At 52.2% G+C, this 20,793-nt stretch overlaps 1 protein-coding gene across 1 annotated transcript in view; it reads left to right on the top strand.

The window, feature by feature from the left end:
- Positions 1–1,463: 1,463 nt before the first annotated feature.
- Positions 1,464–20,793, top strand: part of SYT13 (synaptotagmin 13) — a 39,690-nt gene continuing 20,360 nt past the window's right edge. The window contains exon 1 of the mRNA XM_047876698.1: positions 1,464–1,669. Within this exon, the coding sequence (XP_047732654.1) occupies positions 1,490–1,669 (180 nt within the window). The 5' untranslated portion in view covers positions 1,464–1,489. The remainder of the gene's footprint in view (positions 1,670–20,793) is intronic.

Genomic DNA, 20,793 nt, shown 5'->3' with positions numbered 1-20,793 from the left:
GCTTCCTTCCTCTTGGAACCTGGCTGCCGTGCAGCTCCAGCCACGTGGGGGAGAACCAAAGGGCACCCCCCTGGGGGACAGCCAGCTGTGCCCCCCGCGGCAGCCAGTGCCATGTGGTATGCCATCTTGCACGGCCCGGCCCAGCCGTGTGCAGTCACGGGAGACATCCCTTGGAGCAGGAAGTACACCCAGCTGAGCCCAGTCAACCTGCAAGATCATGAGAAGCAACCACTGAGTCATGGGCGGTTTGTTACACGGGGGAGATAAGCCACGCACCAGGCGGTGGTCACTTCTGCAGGTCAGCACAGAAGGCCTGGCCAGAGCCATCATAGATTTAGGAGTCATCGGCGCCACGGGAATTTGAGAGCCCGGTTGTGGACGAAATCGTCCCCACTCCTTGTCACACGTGCCCAGCACGCGCAGAGAACTGCAGACACGGCAAACGCTTGCTGAATTCAACGAAACACTCCACACAATGCAATGCACTGAAAACCGTTGTTTTCTGCTCTAAGACGGTCTTCCTCGTGCCTGGAATTCAAACTTCCCTTCACTCCAAGCACAGTGCTTTTATTCCCCCCCTCTCCGGACCAGCTGTGGGCTCCTGGCTACTGCAGGTGACAGTCTTTGTTCATCCAAGATAAGTTCTTTCTCTGAGTGTGACACATGGACTTGGAATCTGCCAGCCTGCGTCTGGGCTCGGGATGACCGGATTTTTCTAGCTGCCCCCCATCCCCTGCCAGCCACAGCTTCCTCATCTGCAAGCGGAGATCCGCAGATCAGATGAGGTCATAGAGAACCCTAAAGGAGATGCGGAAAGCAGCAGAATTGTGGCGGTCCCCTTCGCCGGGACACGGGCGCAGTCTCCACGCCAGACAGAGACCAATTCCCTTCTCCCCGTCGCCTGCCCCTCACCCTCAGGGCATAGCCAACACCTGGCAAATTCGGCAGACCGGAAATCTCCAGCTTTTGTGTGTTTGAAAACCTCCTGGAGGACCCAAGTTCACAGCCTGCTGGGCCAGAGAAGGTGGGGAAGGAAGGGCTGGTAGTCTGGCAAAATCTGTACCCAGATGGAGCCCTGGTTCGCCAGCTCACACGGTGTGGCCTCCGCGAGCTCCCGCCCTTATCGGGGCAAGTGCCCGCCAACAGAAAGCGTGAAGATTGGCCTGGCACAACCCTAAGCTCGCATCCCTCTGGACGCTGGGCTGCGGTTGCGGTGGGGGTCCGGTCACGTGCCGGCGGGAGGGGGTGCGGGTTGACGTGGAGCCGAGTGCGGGCGCACCAGCCTGCTCCGGGCCGGCCTCCTCCTCTGACGTCCTCGCAGCCGTCCCCCCTCCCCGCCCCCCCCCATCACCTCCGGCGGCGGGAGAGCAGCCGGCGCGCCCCGATCCCAGGAGCGGCCGGGGCGGCGGCGGGCGGCGGGCGGCGGGCCCGGCCGGGGTAGGTGCGAGGCGGCCGCGGTGGCGGCGGCGGCGGCGGGGACGCGGGCACCATGGTGCTGTCGGTGCCCGTGATCGCGCTGGGCGCCACGCTGGGCACGGCCACCAGCATCCTCGCGCTGTGCGGGGTCACCTGCCTGTGCCGGCACATGCATCCCAAGAAGGGGGTGCAGCGGGAGCGGGACCCGGATCCGGAGAAGGCGAGACCCGGCGTGCTCCGGTCCGCACAACAGGTGAGCGGGGGCGGCGCCTCGGCCTCTCCCGGGCGCGGCGGGGTCTGGGCGGCCGCAGCCGCGGGGGAACGGGTTGGGGAGGGGGGGGGGGAGCGGTCGCCTTCTTTGCGCCACCGAGCGTGGCGGGGAGGAGGGCGGAGGACGTGCTGGAGCACCCGGCTAGGGGTCCGGAAGGCTTGGGCGCGGGGGGAAGGGTCGGAGAGAATAGTTAGGGGAGGCTGGCTGGGTGGGGGCGCGAGAGGAATGGGGAGCCTAGCGCTAAAGGGGAGGGGTGGGGACGGAATGGGAAGGGGACTTGGGTAGGAACAGGGGCCGGGAGGACAGTGGAGCGGCTGGGAGGAAACCGCGGGAGGGGGCTGGAGGGTTAGAAGCGTGCAGAATTGGGGGGGGGGGGGGAGAAATGGGGACCGGAGAGAGAAGTGTGTGTGTGTGTGTGTGGTGGGGGGGGGGGTGTCTGGAAAAGCACCAGCTTAGCTGAGAAGGGGGAAAGCCACGGGAAAACGAGAGGGGTGGTGGTTGCTGGACCCGTGGGAGTCGGTGGGGGTGCCTGGGGTCTGGGGAGAGGCTGGTGAATCTGGAGGGGCCCCCTCGCAGCAGCCCTCAGCTCCAGCCAGCCAGCCAGGGGGGCTTTGCTGTGCCCTCCCCTAGGATAGCTCTGAAGATGGCCCTGGACCCAGGAGGGCTTTATCCCATGCATTGGCTTGTACCCAGAGCCCTTTGTCCCCATTGTACAGTGTGACCCGGGGGGGCTAGGGAAGAGGTTTGGAAGGAGCCCCGGACGGGCTGTGCACTCCAGGAAGCATTCCCCGTGGTGGGGAGTGCAAAATGCCCTCTGGAGAGAACCAGAGAAAGTCCCGCTGGGTGTTTGAGGGAGGCTGGCCCTGGGTCAGGGGCTTGTCTCGATGACTTCCCAAGGCCCTCTAGATTCTTCCTAGAGCTTGTAGGTCTGGGAGAGGCACAAGAATGCTATGATTCCACCTTCGTTTTTCCAATCAATTATTCAAAAGCTCTGAGACTCAGCGCTTGCTCCGGGGCCTTGTGTCAGTCACCGGCTAGTGAGAATGGAAGGAAATGGCTGCTGTCCTTGAGGCACTTACAATCCAAGAAAAGTGACATTGATGCTGGCAGGAATGGGAGCCACAGCTGGGCATCGAGACATGAGACCCAGAACCATCTGAGGTGGGAGTAGTGGGCTCTCCACCCACCGGGAGTTGAGGGGGTGGGGGAACCCTTCAGAAGTTGTAGCCGGCTGCCTCTCAACCTTCTGTCCCACCCAGCGTTAGGGGAAGACCATTCTGCCTGTCACAGAGGTGGCTCTTCAGGCGCTGTCCCCTCACCTCCCCAGAGAAAAGCACTGGAGAAGGACTGGGTGTAAATGACCTTTGGGATCCCTTCCAACTCTGACCAGTAGCCCATACAATGGCCAAGAACCTGCTAAAGACAACCGTCTCCTTGGCTCAAACCCTCCCACAACTTCTCAATGAGCATGGAACAAGTCATAGCAAACCATTACACGACATGTGCTCTGTGTCAGGCACCGTGCTAAGTGCTCTATTCTTAATGCATTGAACAACTCAATGAAGGACGTATTTGATCATCCCTACTTCAAGGTGAGGAAGCTGAGGCTCAGAGAGGCTAAGTAACTTGCCCGTGGCCGCACAGCTAGAGAAGTTTTAGAGCCGGATGGATTCTAGCCAAGCTGGTCTGCTTCTGGAATCCGTGCTTTTAGCCACTCAACTCCCTCACGTGCTTGACCTGGCAGATGTCTCCCTCTCCAGGCCAAGGTTCATGCCCTTCTCCCAATCATCTGAAATCTCACCCTCCCTGGATTTCCGATCCTTCTTAAAGACACCCCCCCCCCCAGCCCCCATGGCCATTTTCCTCTGGCTTTTCACACAGAGCTCCTCCCATCCCTCAGGCTTCTTTCTGTTTAAACATTTTTTTTTATTGTTTATTATTTTTGAGAGAGAGAGAGAGAGAGAGAAAGAAAGCAAGCAGGGAAGGGGCAGAGAGAGAGGCAGACACACAATCGGAAGCAGGCTCCAGGCTCTGAGCTGTCAGCACAGAGCCCGACGCGGGGCTCGAACTCACAGCCCGTGAGATCATGACCTGAGCCGAAATCAGACACTCAACCGACTGAGCCACGCAGGCACCCCCAGGCTTCTTTCTGTTTAAATTTCACCTTCTCGGGAGGATTTTATCTCCTGCCACATGTAACGGAGTACCTCCCCCCCATTACCTTCTTCCCTATTGTTCCTTCCAATTCTTTCATAGCTCTTGTTATAACTGGGTGTGATCTTTCATACCCACTTACTATTTTTTTAAATTTTTTTTAACGTTTATTTATTTTTGAGACAGAGAGACACAGAGCATGAACAGGGGAAGGGCTGAGACAGAGGGAGACACAGAATCTGAAACAGGCTCCAGGCTCTGAGCGGTCAGCACAGAGCCCGACGCGGGGCTCGAACTCACGGACCGCGAGATCATGACCTGAGCCGAAGTCGGCCGGTTACCGACCGAGCCACCCAGGCGCCCCAATACCGGCTTTACTTGTAGGTTATTTATTCCCAGCACCTGCTCAGTGGCTAGAACCGACTAGGTGTCCAGTAAGAAACGGTGGACAAATAAAGGTATCGCCGTGTCCAGCGACTTGGGACTTTCGCTTGAGTCATTTCTGCACGTGTGAGTGCATATGCACCGTGCCTTTGTAACCCTGCGCTCGCTCTGTAGGGGCACAGTAAACATTTACTGACACACGAGACCCCTTCCTCCACATTCCCTCATCTGGTTCTCTCGGTGACAAGGATTTGGGCAAGCCGGATGTGGCGCAGGAGGCATCTCATGACGTTGGTTTGGCTGCCGTTGTGCTCAGATTCAGCACTGACCCAGATAGAGTCAACAGAGAAAACACGGCACAATTGACATTTCCAAATAAGTGAAGGAGGTAGTGTGAGGGGTGACAGATGACAGCGGGGTGATCAAAGTGGCACACGTTGACAAGGAGGGGCGGAGTTGGGGAAGGCTCTCGGAAGGCGTTCTCTGAAAGGAGGGCGCAGGGCAGGGGAACTGGGCTCCAGACGCCCATACCCTGAACCGGATGTCTGTAGGATGCGGAGGGACTGCCCGTGACTCTGTAAGTCACTGGTTGTGGTTGCCGGAAAAGTCTCGTGGACGGTCGGGCCCCGAATGGTTGGATGAAGTTGAAGTTTGTAGTGATTTTGAGAAGAACTTGGATGTTTCCCCTGGGGGTTCTTAACCTGAGGCTCCCCAGACCTCCCCATGGGGTCTGTGGAGAGACATTCAGAGGTTCATGGTCTCGGACAGGAAAAAAGTACATCTTCATTTTCTAACTAACCTCGGTGACAGACACGTAGCATCTCCCCTTAGTAGGAATATTGGCAACACTCTACAGGAGTGTTAACGATATCTGTGACTTGGTCCCCGAGGGAAATCACACGTAGTTTTAAGGCAACTACAGCTGTAGCATCATGTACGTTTATCGCCAGGTCTAAATCATGGTGCTTATTAACCCCCCTGCCAGATCCCATTAGGGAACAAGTGGACGAAGAGGCACCCGTACAGCCGTTTCACGAGCCGATGTGGTTAGACGTTCCTCTGTGGTCCGATGTCTTTTATTTGCACACATTCTGAGGAAGTGTCCACGGGGCCTCTCTGGAGAGCTGAAGGAATCCATGGAACAAAAAAGGCCCCGAATCTCTGCTAAGTGGGAGGAGAGAGAGGGCAGAAACCCTCAGTCATCACCTTTCATGCCTCCAGCTGGCTTCAATTCATGGTTTTTCTTCGCTTTTCCAAAATACACACTCTGGACCCTTTGTTCTGCTTCCTGAGACAATCCCTCCCCTTTCCCCCCAGGTACAGTCCTTTGGGGGACGAGGGAGGTTCAGTCTCACTACATTGTCCGCTCGTGGTCTGGCAGGGTCACCCGGGGACCTCCCTCACTGTTGTCAGCCCAGCTTCCGAAGGTTGGTGATTATGCAGTGACCCGGCAGCTTGCGTGAGGAGACAGAGCGGCGAGCAGAACAGGTGTGTGCGTGTGTGTGTGTGTGTGTGCGTGTGCGTATCTTCCCTTCACCGCTGCTTCAGAATCTACTCAGTGAAAGGTGGCCAGACCCCTTGGTTCCCTCCCCCTGAGTTTCCTCCTCACGCTGGTCTGCACAGGCTTTCACTCCCCCTTACTTCTGGGTCCCTTCAGAAGAAACCCTGTTTTTGGCTAACCTAAGTAATAAAGAATGAGCAGGGAGAAGTGCCTTCTACCACGGCTCAGAACCCCTGACACCTGTCACTTAGCAGGAGTTGGGGTCCTGTTTTTAGAAAACTTTGGTTTCAGTGTCTGATTTTGCTCCCCACATGGTGCTTGCCTTGTTGCATTCTTTAAAACAATTTTTTTAATGTTTATTTTTGAGAGAGAGAGAGAGAGAGAGAGAGAGAGAGAGAGCATGTGTGGGGGAGGGGCAGAGAGAGAGAGAGGGAGACACAGAGTCCGAAGCAGGCTCCAGGCTCTGAGCTGTCAGCACAGAGCCCGACGAGGGGATCGAACTCGTGAACGCGAGGTCATGACGTGAGCTGAAGTCGGACGCTTAACTGACTGAGCCACCCAGGCGCCCCACTCCTTTTCTGATTTATGCACTTTTCTTTGTATGGTTACACTCCGGTAAAGTTGTCGTTAAAAGTTTTCATGTTGTCATACACAGTTTGTAAACATCAATTTGGTATCAAGTCACAATTGTCATCACCAGGAGGACTTCCAGGCTGTGAACAAGAGGCATGGCCCTCCTTTTCTTGTGATCCATCAGATACTACCTCCCTGGCCCCGTCTGTTTTCTGCTGTTACTCCTGTGGCCGCCTCCTCCTTGGGACTGGGGCCTCGAGACCATCGGTGTGGCCGATGTGTGTGTCAACCCTCCTGCCTTGCCCTCCTCTTCCTTAGACCACTGGAGCAAGTCCTCTCAGATCCCGAATCTGAATTCATACTTATTGAGAGCGAGGATGAACCAGAACCCATATGCTGCATTCATTAGCTAATAAGTTCATTCATTAAAAGTTAATGAGCACACGCTAGGCCCTGGGATACAGCAAGGAGGAGACGGGTGTGTGCTCTTCCTGATAAGTGAGGAGACAGACAACGAAGCCAGCCAGCAAATCGCCATGAATCGTGTTACGCTTCTGTCGGGATAGGCAGGTGCAGGGGCTTGGGAAGCCCTGGGGGAGGGGCACCCCCGCCTTCAGCCCAAAGAGCTTTCTCCTGTTCTGGCTCGCTGCCTTGGCAAGGTCTCCCCTGTGCCTCGGTGGTCGGAAGAGGCCCCATGAACTGGTGTGATTCCGGGCCGCTCCACGGTCTGCCCCCCATGCATTCTTACCCTTTTAAAGGATTCGTTTCTCAGTTGATCGCCTGTCTGGCAGACTCTCCAATGCGTATTAATACACAGACAAAAAACTTAGAAGCATCTCCCTAGAGGAGTGAGCACTAGCGATGGCATAACCAACGTTTTGCGGGCTCTTTGGGTGCGTGCCGGGCCGTCTTGAGTCATGTTAATTTTGTCCTCACCGTAGCCCTGTGAAATATGCGCCATTATTATTTCCATTTTACAGATGGGAAAAACAGAACGCAGCACTCTGAAGTCACACTTGGTGGCAGAGTTGGGAATCAAATTTAGGAAGCCTGGCTCCTGAGCCCACACTTTTGAGCAGGAGGCTGGAGATTAGCAGAAAAGGGCTAGTCACAGTTATACTTGGGCCACTGTGTTTCCCCAGATATGGCATAAAAGTGTCAAAAATACGCATTGTTGCAGGTCAGCTTGAGAAACCTTTCCCCGAGCCTTGGGCGGCTTTGTCTCCTCTTACGTCCATCACGCTTCAGGCACTGGGTGCAGCCCAGGGCCCTCCGGAGAGATTTACACAGTAAACATGTTTGGGCTGGTTGCTTAGCAACATGGAAGACAGGATGAATCTTTCATCAAGAAATTAGCATAGATTATTTGAGAGAGATGAGCACACAGCCACCGGAGACACCAGGCCCTTCCTGATACGATGTGGACCCTAGGTCTCTGTCCCCAGTCCCTTCCCTGGGGTCAGGTCCCAGACCATCCCATCCCCTCCCTTCCTCATTTCTCCTCTGCCCGAGCGTATAAATAATTCAGGTGCCCGGCTCTTCTCTTTGCGTTAACTCCAGGAGTGAAGATTGCTGTATCTTTAGACATTTTCAGGTTTTCAGACACTGGCCCCGGTTACCATCGAGTACCTGGGTCGTAAGAAGGGGGAATAGACAGGCCATCAGAACCCCATGGAAGAAACACCCAAATGAGAAATCGGAGGGGTGTAAGGCAAAGTCAGAAGGAAGAGGAGGGACCGGTCAGATGGGAAAGCAGCAGAGCCAGAAGACAAAGAGGAGGCAAGATAAAGGGTGACTGGCCGTCCCAGAGTCGGAGACCGGCAGGAGAAATCCGAATCCCATAGACGATCCACGCTATTTGACCTTCCAATCTCCCAGTGACCGCTAACAGTTCGTCTCTCACTTCTTCCCCAGTGTTCCTGCATTCACTATGTCCACAGCTGATTTCTTGCTAACAAACACTGGGAAACGTTGCTTTGAGGTGGAGGAGAATAGCTTCACAGGGATAGGTTTTAAGAACTAAGGAATTCTATAGGGACATGTCAGAATCAACATACACTTGCATACAAAGGGCTCTTTGTAGCCGATCTGTTAAGAAATCAAGTCTTAGTAAATTTCTTTTCTTTTTAAGTTTCTGTCTTTATTTTGAGAGAGGGAAAAAGAGAGGGAGAGGGAGAGAGAGAATCCCAAGCAGGCTCTGTGGTGTCAGCACAGACACGGATGCGGGGCTCGATCTCACAAACTGTGAGATCGTGACCTGAGATGAAATCAAGAGTCGGACGCTCAACTGACTGAGCTGCCCAGGCTGTCCGGTGTTTGTAGGTTTCTAAAGGAAAACAGATGAAAAGGGTGGATATATTCCTCCCTCTTGCCTCCATCCTTCTCTCCCTCCCTTGATTATGTTTACTGAGCACATACTATGTGCCAGGTACCGTGCTTGGAGATGGGGATACAGTGGTAGCTGCTCCCTCCTCAACAACACAGTGACCCATTCTTATCCCTCATGAAATTTATGTTGGGTAAAGGAGACCAGAGTTAGAAGAAGAGCCCAGATAAATGAAGATGTGGTTGTGGCAAGTGACCTGAAGAGAAAATTCTAGTGCTAGGAGAGGGTAAGGTGGAACTGACTCAGTCAGGAAGGTCAGGGAAGGCTTTTCTGGAAAGAGTAATGGCCAAGCTGAGAGCTGGACTAGAAAGGAAGTTAATCAGGGCAATGGGGAGGGAGGTGAGGGGCTCCGGAAGAATGCAGCCGTGCAAAGGTCCTGTGACAGAAACCTTACTTAGGGCTTAGGAGGACCTAGCAAAAGGTCAGGGTGCCCGAAAAGCAAGAGCAAGGTGGGGCCTGATGTACAATGAGGCTGGAGAGTGACCTGAGGCAAGCAGGGCACTAGAGACCAGGGTTCACTCTTTCATTTATTCATTCGTGTATCAAACAGTGATCAATGCCCATGTGAGGGGCGCTGGTGATAGGAACGTTACAGTCGTTTTCAAAGCTTTTTTTTTAAAAATAGAGGTGAAATTCATGAACTAGTTTAAAGAGTACAAATCACACTATCAACGTTGTTCTCACCTTCATCCAGCTCTAAAGCATCCTCCTCGCCCCTGAAGAAAACTCTGCACCCATTAAGCAGACACGCTCTCTATTTCTCTCTCTTCTCCAGTCCCTGGCAACCACCAATCTGCTTTCTGTCTTCAGGCATTCGCCTATTTGGGACGTCCGACATATTTAGAATTGTTCAAACATGCGACCTTTTGTGTCTGGCTTTTTTCACTTCGTATAATGTGCTCAAGGTTCATCCATGTTGTGACCTGTATCAGAACCTTATTTTTTGTGGCTGAATAATGTCCCGTGATGTGGATATCCCCAGCTGGTGGACGCCTGGCCCTCTCTGTGTGGAATGGCCATTACAGTGAACCTACAAGGGCACACCTATAAAAACATTTCGTTGCTCGTGAGTCTTCTGCGAGGAGTGCTGGGTGTGGCAGCCCTTGGCTCCTTTCTTGTACTAGCCTGTTTGCACCTGCTGCCCCACCCTTTAAATAAACTGTGTGTGATCACTGTCGTGCTCCCCACCCTCTCCCCCCCGGAACTTTAGTCGGCTTCACTCACGTACCCGGGGGGTCCTACAAACCCAGGTCCAATCGAGGTGCTATTTACTATCTTTCAATAGCATCTCCTTATGTATTCACGTTATCAAGGCCAGTGCGATTCCAGGAGGAGGGGCCTTGGTCCCCTACGGTATTAATTGGCTACACACACGTGCAAACCTTCCCACCGAGAAGTTTCCTGAGTGCTAATTAAGTGAAGGGTGTTTTAATTGATTTATAGTATAGAAAATTCCTGAGAGTTTTTTTTTTTTTTTTTTTTACATGGCGTTTAAGGGTGTTACAGTGGTATTTTGGGATGTGGATTGAGGTTTTTGGGTGGATTTGGAATGCATTAAAACTTGTCTCATTTAACAGAGTACGAGTGACTGCTCTCTGAAAATGGCTGGCCAGCGTGTTTTCATGAACAGATTAGAGTCAAATAGCTAGTCGTTGCATACATGAATACGGATACGAATGGATACAAAGGGGAGGAGCAGCCTATGGGAATTTTGCGAAGTTGAATCTCACTCCGTCTGGCGTAGACGTCAGGGTACTTTGATGCATTTCATGGGCGCCCCGCTCCCTGCCCCCCATTCATTAAGTCCAAGATGGACTGTTTCTTTGTAGAGAAAACTGAGCAGGACTGGCAGATGGCCAGAGATGTGAGGAGAAATGTTGAATGGCTGCCTGAGTCAGAGGATGGATGGATGGATGGATGGTCTCCATTCTCTTGGCTAATATCGGAGACAGTTTAAAAACCTTCAGCCGCGAAGCCAATGGGCTAATGCCCACGAAGACAGCGTTTTACTTGAAAAAGCATCATATACCACAGTTTTGGACGTGCTGCTAAAAAAATTATGAAGATAAACGAGCATGGCTCTTACCTTGCAAGTGGACGGACCCTTTAAGTAGCACCGTGACTTGAGCTGCCCTTTGTTCGACAGCCTCATCGCCAAACACGCGGAAACAGAGAACAGAAAGGAATGAACATCCGCAGAACCGCTCCACGGTAGACTTGCATTTGATTCTGGATGGCCACCGGAATTAGCGGGCTTCGTAACGATCCAGGGTTTTGAGATCACTTGAAAGGGGAAATTGCCTCTTCGGATCAAAATGTTCACTTTATGAGCAAACTGCTGAGATAGAATTAGGCAGCCGATTAGGCAGAGAGCCCAAACCTGAATTTGAATTCCTCCTCCACCATTTTTTGGGCTCAATGACCTCGACCGCCCTGATTCCCGCTTTTCTCAACAAGCAGGGATGGTGATAAGGTTCTCTCAGGTCACATTCAAGACTAAAGAGATGACTTTTGAAAGCACCTGACAGACTCAGCACCTGGAGCTACTCAGGGTATATTTTAAGTATCTCCAAGTCGTTTTCTTATTTATCTTTTGCGAAAGCAGTGACTTGCGTGTAGGCTTACCATGTAGGAAAGAGAAAGTCCGTTAAAAACATTCCAGATGTGAGACATGAAAAGGCTCCTGTGAGGATGGGAAGGAGAGCACGAACATTCCACTTCTAGGATATTCATTCATTCTAAACATACCTCTGGGTCACTCACTATACATAAGGCACTGAGCCCTGGGGACGACACTGCAGGAACCAGACAGACAACGGCCTTGACCTGTAGCTCGGATTCTAGCAGTAGAGACGTTCATCACACCAGTTGTCTACAGCTGTGTTAGGTGTGCCAAGGGTGGCAGGAGTCTTCCCAAGAAGTGAGAGCTGATTACTGCTCTGATCGTCAAGATTTTTGGACTCCTTTCAGTAAAAAAAAAAAATTTTGAGCGTGTACATTATACGTGCATATCTAATTCTTTATAAGCATATATATACTTAAACATACGTTACTCTACCAACATATCATGTGCCTAATAAAACATGCACAAGATGGACCTTTCAAAACAATGAGATAAAAATAAATTATGAAATGAAATTCTGTTATTTTCTTCGCATACCCCGAATGAACGGTCTTGCATATCCCTGTGACAGGTAGTGGTATTTTTACTAGGTGAAGGTGTTGGGGATGACATTTGAAGTCTTCTAGGCATGGGGCACGTGCAAAGGCCCTGTGGAAAGAAGAAATACCACTCAGGAGGGACTGGATGAAGGTCGAAGTGGGTAGAGTGTAAAGGTCACGGGAGGGAGTAGAGTGAAGGAGGCAGTCAGACTAAGGCAGGGCTACCCAGGGTCTTCTGGGCCACCAGGACTGTTTGGATGTTTATACCAAGAGCAGTGGAAGCTATGGAAAGATCTTCAGTAAGGTGAATATGGCCTAATGGCCATATTAGGGCTGTGAAACCATCCTTCCAGATGGGGAAGCGTGGAAACAGAGACCAAGGGAAGCCTTGGAGAAAAACTACGTTGGTTTGGGCCGCTATGATGGTGGCAGATGTTTAGGAAATAGATCGTTGGGCGTGGGTTTCAGGAAGAGGGAGGAGTTCGTGGTGACACCTGAGGTTTTCACTTACCCCACTGGGTGGTGGTAGCAATTAGCGAAACAGGGAACCCTCAACAAAGATGAGGTCATGGGCTTGAAGTCACGAGCTCACTTGTGTGCAGGCAGAGCACAAGGAGTCTTTGTGCTTTCTGCACGGAGATGTCCATGGTGCCAGCGGCTGGGCACGTCCGGAGCTCACAGTACGGCTGTGACGTATACCGGGGAGCCGAAGATGTGCGCTGGGGAGTCGTCTGTCGTAAGCAGCAGTCACAGCCAGGAGTGTGGTTGAGACCACCCAGGAAGAGAGCAAAATGAGGGGGAAAAGTGCCTGGGAAGTCCTGACGGACATCAGCATTTCATTTGCCAGAGGAGTGGCCAGAGAGGAAGGAGGAGAGCCTGGAGAATGGAATGTCAGAAGAAGAAGAAGAACAAGAGAAAAAGCCGTTTAAGAGGAAGGGAATCATCCACTGAGAACCTGCCACCGGAAAGTCAAGTCAGATAAGACTGAAAAAATCCATAGGAATCAGAGGGTGAAGGTCATCAGTGACCTCGGAGACTAACAGTGACCTTCAGTGGCTGACGGGACCCTTTGGGAGTGGCTTGCTGCGCGGATGGAGAGTGAGGAAATGAGGAGGGTACCAAGCACAGGCGATTCTTTTGAGACGCCTGGCCGGGCAGAGAGGGTGAGGACAGTGGCCGATCAGGGGACAAGAAGTCAGTGCGGAGTGTTGAGCGTATTTAAAAACAGGCGGGGAGGGGCGCCTGGGTGGCTCAGTCGGTTAAGCGTCCGACTTCGGCTCAGGTCACGATCTCGCGGTCCGCGAGTTCGAGCCCCGCGTCGGGCTCTGGGCTGACGGCTCGGAGCCGGGAGCCTGTTTCCGATTCTGTGTCTCCCTCTCTCTCTGCCCCTCCCCCGTTCATGCTCTGTCTCTCTCTGTTCCAAAAATAAATAAACGTTGAAAAAAAAAAAAACAGGTGGGGAGGGGCAGGCTGGAAGAGAAAGGTGAGCATTCAAGAGAGAGGAGGAGAGAGAGACGGAAAATAGCTGAGGTCGGGCTCCCGCAAATAGCAGGGCTCAGAAGGAAGGACTGGTCTTGGAGGGGGAGAGCAAGGGGTACACCTCCCAAGGCGTAACGGGACAGGGAAGCCACAGCATGTGTCCAGCCAGGGTTTATGTGAATGGATCTCCATTCTCTTGGCTTCCTTTTTGTCGGTAGAAGAAGCCCGAGGCAAGAGAGAGATTCCAAAATGTGGGCTCGGGGCAGGAGTTAGGGAAACAGTAGGATTGCCAGGCGGGGCCGGGAGCCATTTTGAGGTTGTTGACCGTGAATCGTTCATGGAACCTCGCCAGGTGCAGGACGGTTGGGGGCAGGCATCGTGCTGTAGCGAGTTCACCAATGGTGGGGTTTTACCACACGGCATCAGGGAAGGATGGGAAGACGGGGGGCGGGGGGTCTTTAGACCCCAAAAGGTGTTGTTGAAATGATGGACCACAGAATCAAATTGGGAAGGTTGCAGAGTGAGGGCCATGTGCCCAACAGGGTCAAAGGTGCCAGAGGGATCCTTAGTGCCCTCACGAGGCCAGCAGGGGGCCGATGAGGGCCAAGTGGTAGAGTGAGTCATTGATGGCCTTCAATTGTTAAGAAGACCGGACGAGTCGGCAGCTGGTGAAGTCAGCAGTTGCCTGCCCTGTGGTGTTTCTGGAGTTCTTCACTTCGGGGAAACGTGAGACCCTAAGAAAGGAGCGCCTCGAATCCATTACCTCGAAGGGCCACCGGAGGGACGGGGCAGGACACTTGTCGCGGTGAGCTGAACCTGTGGCTCGGTGTCCGGAAGGCAGGGTTGAGGCCGCTGCTGTGTTTGTAGTTCCCTGGGCCACTGCGTGAGCTCCGGGCAATGAACACAGCTGCACAGGTCGTCCCCGGCGGAGTCACATCGGGGCCCCCCGCCTCCTCGGGAACAGAGGAGGATGGTGACTCTGACTGTGGCCACCACTGGAAACCAAGCTCCTATAACTCCCCCAGGCGGCCTTTGGGGGGCTGCACGAGTTGCAACAGTGCACGAAATGACTCTTGGATGAACAAGGGGTATTAATAATTCAGTTGTCATTGAAATGACTCTAGTAAAATATTTGATGTCACTTGCTAGATGAGTGAGGACAGGAAGTGCTGGGCTTCCAGATCCAGTCCGCCCCTGGCCTGCTGTGGGATGGCACGCTCGTGACCTCGCCTGTCTGTGCCTCAGTGTGGCCATCTGCTAACTGTGTCATTGTCACTGAATTGTGGGGATTAGATCACATAATCCAGGTAGGGCAGTGCCCGGAACTGAAGTGCCGGGCTGGAAATCGTCCCTTTGCATCCAGACCACTCTCCGCACCCTCCTCCCCTACCTGCCACTCCCGCCCAAACCCGACCCCATTTCTCAACTTCCCCTCCCCATGCCCGGCTACTCCTGGCTGCAGGATATTCTCCATCCCAAGGTGTTTTCCTTAACCTCCCACGCTCTCCTCGATGACCTAGTTCGTGACTTCTGTTCCCGCCCAAACCCTTACTGATAGGGTACTCAGTAAATGTTCGCTATTATTACCGAACCTAGTAATTAATAAGAAGAGAGGTAGAGTCTGCATCAGAGGGAGGGTGTACAAATGGGCGAAGGTCAGGGGCAATGATGATAAAGCCCGGTTTGCACAAGGCTTGATGTTTAGAAACTGCTTTGATTAGCCTCTAGCAGGGTTTCCCTTTGGTCCACCCTCCAGCAGGGTGCTCTGCACATCTTGAGGCGTCTGAGACGTGCTTGGTCAAACAGACACATCCGTGGGTAGGAAAGTTCAGCTGTTTTTCTCATTTCCAAAAGCTTGCAACGAGCTGAGCAGAACTGTTTGACGTGTGTAGTAACTTAGAGCCAAATATCTGATATCACTGACCTTCCGCGGTCCAATCATATTTTCGTGACCGTTGGTAGACCGCTGGAATGTGGGCCCATGTGACACCGGACGGAGGGCCAATAGGTTAGCGTCCCGTTTGAAAGTTAACGGCTGCGGCTGATACTCCCCGGCTTGGAGTCTGCCCGGATGACCGCGGGGAGAGCAATGTCAGAAGCAGCCCTCTCGCCCTGTCCTTTGCCATCTCTCACAAAAGTCGCACAGGAGAGTCAACCTGTTGCCTAAACACGTCCACGGCTGTGGATATTCGGTGACGCTCAGGAACGATGCCCTTTTAAGAAAGGAGACCCGAGAGGCAGTGATGGACGTACCTTCCCCTTGCCGCAGCTCTCTTAGACTCCTCGTCCCTACACGTGGCTCCACCCGGGAGGACTGTCGAATCTTCCTTGGGGACTTGTCCCGCATGCTGCTTTCATTTTTCCCTTGAGACAGGTATACCCTGGCCCGGCCCCTCGATTCCTCTCACGTGGCTCCGAGCTGGCCTTCTCGCCTCCGGTCCCTCCCGCATGCCCCTGCTCCTCTGATTTACTGAAAATAATGCTCCTGTCCTTGTCCTGTTCACAAGCTGCCCGAGTCTCTCCACTGTTTATAAACTAGGATTCGGAATCTTTTGCTGGGTATTCGAGACCCTTCATGACCTGGCCTCACCATTCCTTTGCAAATCCATTTCTCCAAACCCAGTGTTTCTCTTTGGCTGGTTTGCCAGATACCCCATGCCTCGAGTGTGCACCCCTCTGTGCCCACTGCTCCGCTCTGTCTGTTTGAACTCCCCCTGCCTCTCCTATCCATGACTGTCCCTCCTTCAGGAAGCCTTCTCTGGCCTCACTAATGATAAGGACCTCTTCCACAGTCTTTTATAGAGCACATAGTCTAGACATATGGCCCTTTAAGATTACCTTTTATACTTAGTTATCTTTGTATAACTGTGCGTCAGGGAAAGCATATAGCTTTCCCCTCGTGTACCAGTTTCTACTAATTTGTAGTCGCTTCCTAGAGCCCTGAGCAGAGCAGGAAGTAATGCTTTAACTGATTAGTCATGTCTGCCGTGGGGACAGGAGAGTTCTTCTAGGATAAGCAATTCATATTCCTGTTTATGGAATATCTCATCTCCACCATGGCACGGTAAACTTCCTGAGGGCAGGGACTTATTCGTGGATCTTCCATGGTTTTAAGGGTGGGTAAATACATAGTGGGCGACAGGTGTGTGCTGATTTCTGCTTTATTGGGTAGAAATTGGAGGGTTGGGGCTTAAAACCAAAATATAAGGATAATCTAATAGAATGGTCCCTGTCCTGTTTTGAAGGCACACTTTAAAACTTGGCTGTCGTTTAAACTACCAGGTTGGAACATGATGTGCTTTCCAAGTGTCTGCACAGAAGTGGGTGGATGTCTTCAGTTAGTGGCTCTCTCTACTTCTATTCCACGCTGTATCACTTTTGATGGATGATATTCACATGCTCAGGGGTTCTACCGAATTTACCTCCTTTCTCTCCCACTAAGAAAAGCTTATCAGAATGCAGATGCGTGAAGGAGGTATCATTATAAGAATAACCTTGGGGCGCCTGGGTGGCGCAGTCGGTTAAGCGTCCGACTTCAGCCAGGTCACGATCTCGCGGTCCGTGAGTTCGAGCCCCGCGTCGGGCTCTGGGCTGATGGCTCAGAGCCTGGAGCCTGTTTCCGATTCTGTGTCTCCTTCTCTCTCTGACCCTCCCCCGTTCATGCTCTGTCTCTCTCTGTCCCCCCAAAAATAAATAAACGTTGAAAAAAATATTTAAAAAAAAAAAAAAAAAAAAGAATAACCTTGAATGTGCTCTGATTTTTTAAATGGGTAAAAAAAAAAAAACAAAAAAACAAAAAAAAAAACCAAGCATCAAATTTTAGTACCTTAGCTTTTTGTTTGTAATATATTGGCTTAACGACAAGGTTAAAAATTGTTGCCTTTGTCCATAGTTTCATCAATTGTCAAGCATTATCGAATCAAAACATCCTATAGCTGGGGCGCCTGGGTGGCGCAGTCGGTTAAGCGTCCGACTTCGGCTCAGGTCACGATCTCGCGGTCCGTGAGTTCGAGCCCTGCGTCGGGCTCCGGGCTGATGGCTCAGAGCCTGGAGCCCGTTTCTGATTCTGTGTCTCCCTCTCTCTCTGCCCCTCCCCCGTTCATGCTCTGTCTCTCTCTGTCCCCAAAAAAAATAAATAAACGTTGAAAAAAAAATTAAAAAAAAAAAACATCCTATAGCTGTTCAGAAAGAAGATTTTGAATTCGACGTCAAGAAATTGCATATAACCAGATTTCTCAGACTTAAAAAAAATTTTTTTAATGTTTATTTATTTTTGAGAGAGAGAAAGAGAGAGAGAGAGAGAGAGAGAGAGAGAGCATGAGCATGGGAGGGGCAGAGAGAGAGGGAGACAGAATCGGAAGCGGGCTCCAGGCTCTGAGTGGTCAGCCGAGAGCCCGACGCGGGGCTCGAACTCATGGACCGCGAGATCACGACCTGAGCCAAAGTTGGCCGCTGAAGCCCCTGGGAAACCAATACAGTGGTGGGGGAGCAGGTGGAAATTCTGAAAGATAAAGGCCAGCTGAGATTGTGCTCTGAGTCAAACCCATTGCCAACAGCCCTGCTATGGCGGCTGCAAAATAGAGGATAGGGTGGAGTGGATGGGGTGGCAAGACTGAGTTTGAGCCCCAGACTAGAGGGCTTTTCTCTGACCTTTAAAACATCCTGGCTTTGAAATAACATTTATGACCGATGTCGATTACGTGAGGTTACAACATAGTCTTGCCGTTGTCTTGGCTCGTGGCACAAATGAAACACACTTTCTGTGCAAAGAATGTCAAGCCCAGACTCAAAACTGAGAGCAGTAACAAAGCGGATGCCCAAACGTCCAGACGGTTCATTAAAAAAAACCCAGACAACCGCGTGGGGATGGGAATGGGGTTATTATCAGTCTAACGATAGGGAATGTGCCGGCAAATCAAAAGCAACTAGCTGGGCATTTCCACTTCCACCTGTTGATGGCTGGCATCCAGAGACCCAGGGAACCATGTCATGTAGTGTCGTGATAGGAGCACTGGCTTTGGGTGCACTTGGCTTCCAAGTCCAGGGCGGTCGTATACTGGCTGTAGGATCCTGGACAAGTTGCGAATTCTCTGAGCCCCAGTTTCCTCCTTTGTAAAGAACTGGGCTGTTTTTATTTATTAAAATTCGGGTGTAGAATAGAGAAAATATTGGGCACTTCCCTATAGAGTTGTGTGAGGCTCAAATACAGTGAAGTCTGTAGTGCTTTGAGAAGCATCTGGTACATAGGCAATGGTCAAGAGGCGGCAGCCATATTGCCCTTTCGGGCATCGTGATGTGACTAATGAAGTCAATGCAGGGAGAAGTACATCTCTAGGCAGGAGCTTGCCATGTGGCGGCTTCCAGTCCCACCGATTGGTTTTGTTTTGTGAATTCTGTTTACTCTGGAAATGTTGGGAGATTGGCAGAAGTCATTGTCCCTCCTCTTCTCGCGGGGTTTTAAGCCTTAGCTGTATCCACTGGTCTCTGACCACACTCAGACTTTCAAGGCACAGCCTTGGTCCGGGATGCCCTTCTCCCATCTCTCCTCCATCAAACTGCTGTCCCTACTTCAGGGAGCGCCCACCTCAAAGTCCGAGCCTCTGCATCTTCCTGAAAATCTCCCTTCAATGCACACAACCCACCCCGAGATAGTGATTGGTCGAATGAATGAATGGATAGCTGGCGTCAGAGGGCAGAGGTGGGCATGCGCTTGGGTTCGAATCCCAGCTCTGTATCCAGTTAACTGTGTGACGTCAGCCATAAGTCCTCTGTGCCTCAGTGTCCTCCTCTGTAAAGTGGGTATAATAACAGCCCCTCCTTCATGAGGTTGTGGGGTGTAAATGGAGGTAAAATGCTTACACCTCTATCCAGCACATGACTAACGTTCGATACGATTTTTGCCCCCGAATTTTAGCTCAGAAAACCTTTCCTGACCCTCACATTTTTAGTGGACACCACTTCCCCTCCCACCCACCCCCCCTCACCATCTGTCCCTGAGATTGCTTGTTTCCGCATCTAATGGTTTCTTGCTTTCTGCCCCGCTGGCGACGCTCACTCCACAAGGGAAATGACTGGATGGTGTTGTTCCTGCAGTTGACCGGCATCTAGAGATTTAACAAATGACTGAATGAGTGACCACCAGCAGAGAAAGGGTTTGCCCAGGGCTGGCTGCTGTTTTCAGTTAGGTTTCATTCTTCCCCGGTTGAGAGGCACATTTACCCAACTGACGGCAAGGCTGGTTCCGGGACAAACCTCCTGGTCTGTTGCCTTAGATACCAGGGAGGAGACAGGGAGTGTCCCGGTTAACCACAAACTAAGCTTTCTTGATTTTAAAATAACAAAGGAGGGGAAAGAAAAGTAGCGGGCGGGCGAGTCCCAAGGGAAGGGGATTTGAAAAGGGATTGGGGCACCGAAGAGGATGTATTGGAAGGGATAATGAGAGACCGGCAGTGGCTGGGTCACCATGGAAACGCAGTGTGGCGCCTGGACCGGAAGACAAGCTGCTGCTTCAAAGTGAATTTCGACTTTGCAGTTTGGAAGTACACGCTCCCCCGGGGCCCGACCCTGTGGACTTGCCCGTAAGCCTCTAAGACGTAGAGATTTGGTATCAGCGGTTTTCGTGGCGTGGGAGATCTACCACAAGTAACTGTGGGCGCCGAGGGACCTCGCTGAGAAACGGGGAGTTTGTGCCCAGGGAGCAGCTCACCGCACAGGAGGATATTTCTACACCTATCCTACCTGGATCTCTGGGGGGGGTTCCAAAACCGGGGTGTTCCCCCCAGGGGCCACAGGGACCCCCCCCACATCGCAGTCAGGCTGGGAAGCTTGTTAGACATGCATGTTCCCCAGGCTCTACCTAAGAGCTCTCAGCCAAACCTCTGGGCCTTGGGGTTTCAGAAAATTCTGAATTTTTCACTTCCGCAGGTGGGAATTAGACGCACCCAAGTGTGGGAAGCAGTCGTAACAACCCCGTTCCTCTGACTGAAGGGTACGCAGGGGCAGGGGCGGGGGAAGGGGCTGGGTAGTGGGGCCATCCAGTGGCCTGGGCATGAGTCTATGTGGCAGGAAGACACCAGTGAGCAGTAAAGTATGGCTGGAGACGCGAGGAGATGGAGAAAGGGGCTGGAAGCAGGGCAGAGCAGCTCAGGGCCGGGCTCTGGAGTGAGTCACCCTGGGTTTGAATGGAGCCCCCAGGGCTCACTAGTTGGCAGTGCAACCTCATCCGGAAAATGGGATTGATCCTAGTAGCACTTCCTAATAAGGTTATATGGGGACTCAGTGAGCTCATATCTGAACAGTGCCCGGCGCAGGTGGGCACAACCACAAGGTGGAAGAGGCTGGGACTCCAGGTTTGGAGAAGAGTTGGTAGACCCTTTAAGGCTGTAAGAAATCAGCTTTTGTTATGTTCAGCCATTTATGTGTGGGGCCTGTTTGTTACACGGCAGTCAGCCTTGCCTGACTAATACA

Source organism: Prionailurus viverrinus, chromosome D1 (genome assembly GCF_022837055.1).
Source record: "Prionailurus viverrinus isolate Anna chromosome D1, UM_Priviv_1.0, whole genome shotgun sequence".
In the NCBI taxonomy this organism is placed as follows: domain Eukaryota; kingdom Metazoa; phylum Chordata; class Mammalia; order Carnivora; family Felidae; genus Prionailurus; species Prionailurus viverrinus.
This window is presented reverse-complemented; position numbering and strand designations above follow the sequence as displayed.